This window comes from Ciconia boyciana, chromosome 8 (genome assembly GCF_034638445.1).
Source record: "Ciconia boyciana chromosome 8, ASM3463844v1, whole genome shotgun sequence".
Lineage (NCBI taxonomy): Eukaryota > Metazoa > Chordata > Aves > Ciconiiformes > Ciconiidae > Ciconia > Ciconia boyciana.
The window spans coordinates 22,282,176-22,290,265 of NC_132941.1; the positions used below are offsets into that span (position 1 = coordinate 22,282,176).

The window sequence follows — 8,090 nt, forward strand, 5'->3', positions numbered from 1 at the left end:
GCACAAGTGAGCAGGAATCCTTCCCACCAGCCTGGAGGTTTCCTGAAGAGCCTGAAATTAGTGCACGCCTCAAAAGCTAACAGGGACAGATCTTGGCCTCGCTATTTACATGGTCAGTGAGACTGGTTGTATGTGCTTGCACACAGGATGGCAAGATTTGACCCGGAGCCTTACCCAAGAATAGGTCCTCTGAGAAACGCTTTGCCAATTTTATAGCCGCTTTTCAAAATAGAAGCCTTTAAAAAACAGACTCAGGATGCAGAATCCGGAACAGGACGGTTGTATCCCGCAGGGAAAACCTGTCCTCACTCCCCAACACACGCACACGCACACACACAGTGCGCCGGGGCTCCTGCCCACAGTCACGCACAAATACTGGTCTTCCATGTCAAAATGTGAACTACTCATTTACAACACCACACACAGAAGTTGTAGATCCTGAGCCAGGGTGTACATTAGGAATCTCTTGGCTTCCAGCATATCAACAGCAGGATTTAGGGTTTCCTTTTTTCCTTTTCCTCCTTATCTTTTTTTTTTTTAATGCTAAATCAGCCAGCCACCTGCTAGTTAAAAAGCAAAAGAAAAGGGAGAATTCCTGGGTTTGCTTGCCCTTGCTGAGACAGTGGCAAGTGGCTGGATGCTACCAACTGAAAGAGAAAACTCACACACGTCGGAAACCTGTGGTTCAGTGCTTATTCCAAGAGGGGAGTGGGTGCTGGTTGCTATTTTTATCTTTCCCTTGGGGGCGGGGGGGCGCGCTTTTGGCTGATGTAGTTCTAACATACACCTATCACCACAGTAATTAAAAAACCACCACCATACACTATTTCACAGGGAAAAAGAAGACACGTGAACGTACACTTACTACCACGCACAACAAGAGCCCTGCAGGTCAACTCACGGCCTCTTCAAAATGAAAAATAAAAGACAAAAGAAGAGCTCAAGACAATAACAGGGAAAAGAAAAGAAAAAATCCAAAACGATCTTGTTACAAAGAACAGGAAAAGAACCACCGTTATGGTACACTCCGACTTTCTGAAATAGCTGCAGAAACTCGTCTCAGCCGTCCTCCTCCTCCCTTCCCCCCCAGATCTTTCGCCCGAGGACAGAGTCCTGCTGCTCACATCTCGTTGGAGTAGGTGTAGTTCGGGGTGGCCGAGTACTGCGTCTCGTGCTGCATCATGGCCCCCTGCGCCGCCCCCATCGCTGCGTTCTGTGCTGCCTGCTGGACATGGGGGTTCTTCCATGCTCCCGTGGTCCACTCCTCCTGGGCTTTGCTGAAGCTCCCACCGCTCCCCCGGTAAAACTTATGCACCTGTAGCAGGTTAGAAAGAAAATCCAGAGGAGTTGAGCGACTGCAGCTCGCGCTGACCCTCCAGGGTAGCAGCAAGGGCTCCCTGAAGCAACGTGGCACCCCCCTCTCCTCCCCTACCATAGTGAGAGCGATGAAGGAGAAGACTGCCATCCCCGTGAACAGGACAGTGGGGATCAGCATCACCACAGCTGAACCCACGTTGGTCCCGAAGAAGGAAATCGCTGCAATCCAGCCACTGCAAGGAGATGAAAACAACCGGTCTGTTCAGCAGCCTGGGGCTTTCCTGGCTGGCTCTGCACACCGCAGCCTGCCAGTATCCCTGCCCTACAACCCTCCCAGCTCCTCAAACAATTTTCCCCAAGGAGAGAAGCTACTGAAGCACCGAGGATGTTAAAACACCAAGAGGCCACAGCACCAGCTCAACAGTGCTTGCACCCAACACGAGAGCAGCATCTTCCTTACCAGACGCCCCAGCCAGGGATTCCCACAGCCTGGATAATGCTGATCACCAGCTGGGCCATGAAGGTGAAGAAGAAGGCCATGAAGCTGAAGGAACTGTCTGTCCTGCAAGAGAAGGCTCAGTCACTCCCTACACCTCTATCCCTGCTGCATTGCAAGGGAAGAGAGATGCTCCCACATCTCAGACCCTTTCGGGGCAGAAGTGGCTGTGGTTTAGCAAAAGGGTGGTGAGAAGCGGAGCTGCCTGAGACAGCAGGCACTGGCACAAAACTATAGGCAAGGGAGAAACTGCGAGAGGCTGAAGGTGGTGAAGGGGCACCTGGGAAAGCCACGGGGCATCAGACCCTCCCCACGGCTCGGCCAGCTCTGCGCATCAGGCAAGAGGGCATCTGTATTCAGACACGGCTCTCAGCTCACACCACCCCACCACCAGACTCAACCTTCCCGCACAGGGAAGAAATACACCCGCAGTTTTCTAGACTTGGGGATACCGCACTGGGGGTTGACCTCAGCAGCACAGATAATCAATGTAGGCACCTTGAGGACTCATGGAAAGATATAAAAGAAGCCTCAAGGACAGGCGGGAGGGGAGGGAAAGTTAGCACCCCAACTGCATCCTCACCACTCCCCGTAACGCTACACAGAGGCACGCATAGGGTGTCTTTATATTGCATGGTTGGGGTTTTGGCCCTCAGGAAATCCCAAACACCCTTGCTTTGAAGGTTAGAAAGTAAAGGTAAAGGGCTAGACAGAAAGAGCAGAAATTCCCCCAAATATTCAGGCAATGCCCCAAGCTAAGCGCTAACCATTTAGGAAGGAAAACAAAAAAAAGACCATGAGAAGCCAGGCTCAGGTGTGACCACTTACTTGAAAGCTTTGTAAATAGGTCTAAACCAGCAGACATAGGAGCAGGGCGTAAAGAGAATGAGCCAGAGAATTGCCAGTCCAAAATTAACAGCTCCACCGCCTCCAATCAGCCATGCGAGGCAGCCAACGAGATTCACCGCCAAGGTGATGCTGTTCACTGCAAACACACACACACACACACACAGAGGGAGCACAGTAGCATGTACGCAAGGACGTCGGTGCAATACGAGAGACCCCGACCCCAGGGATTCCCATGCGGGGCTGACCTCCAGCAGGTTTGGCCAGCAATGTGTTACTCCAGCCGGATTTCCCTTAACTTTACTTAAATCAAGCTGCTGAGACCAGGGAGCATCCCTGGGCTGGCTCAGCCAAAGGGGGTCTAACCTCAGCTGAGGAGCAGGAGGAAAAAAAAAAAAAAAGAAAAAAAATCGCTTGGAGTTGTAATGTCTTAAGCAGGTCCAGGGCTCGTGGGGCTCCGAGGACAGGGAAGAGCCGTATCCTCCGGCTGCCGGTGAGCCAGGGCATGTTTCCACCAACAGAAGGATACTGGAGGAATCGAAGTGAAGCTTTTTTGCTTGCCTCCAGCTAGTTTCGCTGAAGGAGCTTGTGCAAGAGTTCCCGGAGCTAACACCCCCTGAGCTGAGAGCTGAAGTCCTGAACTCCCGGCCCCCGCCTTGCCAGTTCACTGGGGTGGCATGTTTGCTTCTCGCACCCCTGCTCGGGGTTAAGCGATACAAGGGCTATTACTATGAAGCCCAGCTTAGCAGACACAGGACAAAGCAGAGAAGGCTCATCTGCATTCTGACGCCTCCGATTTTTGAGAATGATTCATTATTCTAACGAGAATTAAAACCCTCCCACTGCCGCCCGCAAGAGAGCTGCAGCTGGCAAGAAAGGGAGCTCAGTTGGCCGGGCTGACCAGGCACTCGCTGCTCCCTAAAGCCCCCAAGGACACCGAGGAGACCTTTCAGCCTCTCTGCGCTTGCATCTGGCTGGGCGTTTGCGGGGGAGTTGGGGAGAAAATGATCGAGAGAGGAGCTCCAGAGACAGAAACCAACAGACAGGCGACTAGCTCAGAGAGCTGGTGCTTGTGCTGTGGAGAGGTTGGAGCAACAGCTGAGCTCTATTAAATTAAGCAGAGCAAGAACAGCCAGACTGAGATGGGGAGGGGATTTAACACCCCCAAGACAGCTTCTCCAGGGAAGCACAACTTTTTTTCCTCCTCCTTCATAGAAAAGCTAAGCTAACCCTCCTGACATCATGGGGGAAGTTACCCTAGGGTCACCTTCCCAATGTGACACAGTCCCCAAAAGCCAAAGCAAGGCACCGCCCCAGGGGTGCCAGCCTGGCACCATGCCGAAAGCAGAAACACCTGACCTCTCTGGTGCCAGCTCAGCTCCTCATAACCTGCCTCCGAAGCACAGGGCACTCCCTGAGCACTGATATGCTTCCAAAGTTCAGGGAAAACACCTGATTAAGGAACTAAGTTATTCTAAATAGAAATAAAACAATGGTGCCAGCTTGCCCCGAGCTGCACACAGCAATTAGCATCATCTTCAGTAACGTTTCCACATATGTCAGGGTGCAATCTGTGCCTGCGGCTCTTCTCCCCATCCGGGGTTGGTAAGTAAGAGAGATCCGGGCTAGTTTTAAGAGTTAGAAGATGGTGACAGCTCTGTTAGCACAGCACGGCACACAGAGGCATGCAAGAGGAACAGGCAAGACCCGGCTTCGGGGGAAGCCCTGGGTTCCCCTGTTTCAGGGAGCAGGCACCCTGGCCCTCCAGTCCAAGCAGCATCTCAGCCTCGGGCTGCTGCCAAAGGGCTCACGAGGAGCTTGGGGTGGCAGAGAAAGCCCTTCCCCAGCCCGGCTGCCAAAGGAAGCCAGCGGAGGCTTGGCAGCTCTCTGGCGAGGCGAGAGTAAATCCTTCGGCAGGAGGACATGCAGGTGCTGAGCCATCTCCTCCTCGCAGCAGGCTCCAGCAGGACATCAAGGTCACTGATAGCCCTCGGATGCCAATCCAGCTCCACACCTCCGTCCCGGAGGCTGGAAGGGCTGAAGCCCATGGGATGCTGCACCCCTCATCCCATCCCCAACGGGTTTTAACAGGAGACACCAAGGCCTGGAGGGGCAGAAGGACTTCCCCTGATCTGGCTCTGCTCTTTCAACCAGTGCCTTCCAGAGGAGCAGCCTTCAGAGCGGCAAACGCAAACCCACCCAAGCCCTTCCCTGCCCAGTGGACTCACGCATCCAGAGGTAGTAAAGCCGCTTGGCCATGGTACGGTGCTGCGGTGGGATCTCCGCGTCAAAGTCCTGGTAGAAACATGGCTTCAAGGGGATGAACCTCGGCAGGGGAGGGAAGTTGTTCACTTTTTCTGCAATAAGAAGTTTCACCAGCATTGCACACTGCACGGAGCTGAATGTAAATCAAGAGTCTTCCTAATTGGTCTCGTCCAGCCCCAAGAATTTATGAGTTTCACACAGGAATTAAGGATTTCCCCTCGTAAGCCCCACCAACCCACCCACAAGCATCGAGACAAATTCAGCCCTCGCTAGCCATGTGGATCCCACAAGCGTGGACACCCGCAACCCTACTGGGGACTAATGAGGTGACATTATGGCCAGTGAAGCCCCAGATGGGCTTCAGAGGGGAGGGGCAGCGCCACAGGAGACACCCCCCCCCCGTACCTGCCATGCTGGCACACGCTCAGCCTCTCCGTTCCACAGGAAAAGTAGGGAAAAAAACTGGGAGCTTTACCAAAGCTGGAGGAAAACGAGAGAAAAAGTGATGTGAAGTGGTCAGGTACCTCCCCGAAGAGCTTTCACCTTCCCACTGCTCCAAAATAGCTCAAGGACAGGACTGTAACAGGGCAGTTTGCTTTATTTATGCAGACACTTTCCTCTACAGTATGCACACGTCCAGGCTTATCGCTGGCACCTGGCTGGCGGCAGAATAAATCCTGGCTCCTACGGCCCGAGACTTACGCACTAGTTAAGGCGGATGATTAAAAGAAGATCCAGTGATGTGGGGCAGGGCGCAGGCTTAACCTCCCACTCCCGACTGACCCACATCCAGTCCCGGGAGAGGGGCCAGGCTGGATGGGAGGGATGCAGCCCCACCAGAGGCAGCTGTGGGCAGTTTGAAATCCTCAAGTTCATTACCTGGCCCAAAACCATTTGGGTTTTTTTAAAAATTTTTCTTTTTGCAAAGAGTTACAGCACAGGGAACTACCTAGCTGCCTCCTGACGGCATCACAGCTCCCATCTCTGCAAGCCCAAGCCAGAAACCAGGCCAAAAGGGACAGGAAAATCAGCTGAAAATATCAGCTGGAAAAAAAATATAAAGCAGTGGTGATTGTCACTAAAGAGCCCCTTTAGTGCTGCCTTAACGATTACTCATGTTGTTTGGCACCTTGTGTGGTATCTTGCAGGTGGGAGAGGGGGGAGCTCAGCATCCCAGGACAGCCCCAGACCACGCCATGCTCAGCCCTGTCCCAGCAGCGAAAATTAAGCAAAATTCAAGCAAAAATTAAGAGCTGAGGTTTTAAATACAAGCGTGAAGACAGCCGCCCTGCGTATCCCCACCTGCCTGCACGGCTCAGCTGGATGCTGCCTGCAGGTTTTGCCCTCTCCCAGGTTATCTCAGGCAGAGGAACACGTTTCTCGTGACGTGGGGTACCAGCGGTCAGTGCTGCGGGCTCTCCAGAGGATTTGGGGGTCTCTGCCAGGGCAGCCGCCCCCTCAACCATCACCCAGCACCAAGGACACCGGCCAGGCACAGCAAACCCCCGCGGCTCGCCAGCGTGTCGTCTCCCGACGGCCCACGGACGACGCCATCCCACCAGCTATAAATATGAGCTGCCTGCCTGCGCGCCTGACGTCTCCCCACGCAGCGGCTCGGTGACACGGCCCCCACGCACGTGTGCCGGGAGCCGGGACGCGCGGCCAGGCGTGCCCCCCGACCCCACACCTGCCCTCGTGCTGCAAGAGCTTTGCAAAAACAAGGGGCTTTTGCAAAATTTGAGAGCTTTTGCAAAACGGGGGGGGGGGCTTTTGCAATGCGCCACACGGGTGATAACGCCCAGGGGAAACCCCAGCATCCCCTCCGGGTGCCTGGGGTGCCAGTCCCCCGGTGCGACGCTCGGGGAGGGCAAGCAGGGCTCGGCCCCGGCAGGGCTTGCTGCCCATGGGTTTCCACGGACGCAGGGCCGCGTACCCCACGCATCCCCCCTCCCCGCGCCGCAACGGCCGGGCGCTGGCCTCCCACCAGCGGCCTGGCTAGAGGAGGACAGCGGCTTGCCCCACGCTCGGGCCCCCACGCGGGTGCGGGCTGCCCCGTGGGCACCTCCACGCCGCGCACCACCTCCCCCCCAGTGGGGGGCGTGGGGGGAAGTCGGTGCAGAGAGCCGTCGCCCCCCTCGGGGGGAGCACCCGACCGCTCCCCCCCGCGGCAGCCCCCCTTCCCCACGGCCCCGGGACTCACCCGCGTGGCGTGACCCGTCCCGCGGCGGGTGGCGGCGGCCGCCCGCCCGCCTGGCGCTGCTCCTGCCGCAGCGGCCGCGCTCTCGCGAGACTGCGGCGCCGCCGGCGGCCGGGCTATGGGCAGCCCCGAGATCTCGCGGGAGGAGCCGCCGCCGCTGTCCAGGGTCCTGCTGCCGCCAGCGGGGGGGCGGGGCCGACGGAAGGGGGCGGGGCCCCATGGGGTGGGGCGGGGCCCCATAGGGTTGGCGGGGCTCTATGGGGTGGGAAGGTCTCTATGGGGCAGGGGTGCGGTAATCGCTACCTGGGGCAGGGCAGACCCCCCCATCGGGCGTGCGTATGGTAAGCTCCACGTGGATAGGGGGACACCCTCTGTGGGGCAGGGGAGACCCTCTATGGGGCAGGGGCTCTGGGGGAACAGACCCTGGCAGGGCAGGCAGGCCCGGGTCAGCGCAGGCTGCCTGTACCCAGGAGGCTAAGGCGAGCCTGCAGGTCCCACCAGCAGGACCAAATTTAGGGGACCCCACCTCCACACCCCGCTGCACTACAGGCCAGGATCCCACAGGGCCAGCGTCTGCCCACACTGCCCTGCTCTCTCAGCTCTGTGTCACATCTGTCGCACTGTCCAGCATTTGGGGACTATTACTACTTTTGGGGCCACATTATTCATCCTTTAACCAAGCACAACAGAGCTGCAGCAGCAGGTAACACACCCACACGCAGCTCACACGTGTGCACGCATGCCCAGGGGCTTTGTAGCGTGCACCCTGCCAAACACACAGGAGTTGTGCTTGCAGGGTGTGGGCTGTTTGCCACCGCCGGCAAGCGAGCTCAGGGAAGTTCATATTTTAATGAGAAAACAGTCTAAGAAAACCCAGGCGCTGCAGCGAGCATGCTGGTGGTACAACAGGAGTTATTTCTCCCCCTGGGGTGCCACGAGTCCCGCTCCCAGGGCTGCTGGAGGACCTGC

At 56.6% G+C, this 8,090-nt stretch overlaps 1 protein-coding gene across 1 annotated transcript; it reads right to left on the minus strand.

Annotated features, from left to right (window-relative positions):
- Positions 1–747: 747 nt before the first annotated feature.
- On the minus strand, positions 748–7,229 carry SCAMP5 (secretory carrier membrane protein 5). The gene is made up of 7 exons (XM_072871107.1): positions 7,125–7,229; positions 5,330–5,404; positions 4,888–5,016; positions 2,642–2,798; positions 1,778–1,879; positions 1,433–1,550; positions 748–1,315 (listed from the first exon to the last, which is right to left on the minus strand). The coding sequence occupies exons 2-7, from the start codon at positions 5,334–5,336 to the stop codon at positions 1,121–1,123; spliced, it is 708 nt and encodes a 235-aa protein (XP_072727208.1). The 5' UTR covers positions 5,337–5,404; positions 7,125–7,229; the 3' UTR covers positions 748–1,120.
- Between the last annotated feature and the right edge of the window lie 861 nt (positions 7,230–8,090).

Bases quoted from the DNA above. Each gene is read 5' to 3' on its own strand.
- SCAMP5 (XM_072871107.1), bottom strand. The intron at 2,799-4,887 runs GTGAGTCCACTG...GTGTGTTTGCAG, and splicing joins GCTTTACTACCTCTGGATGC to TGAACAGCATCACCTTGGCG. The intron at 1,316-1,432 runs GTAGGGGAGGAG...AACCTGCTACAG, and splicing joins CCTTCATCGCTCTCACTATG to GTGCATAAGTTTTACCGGGG.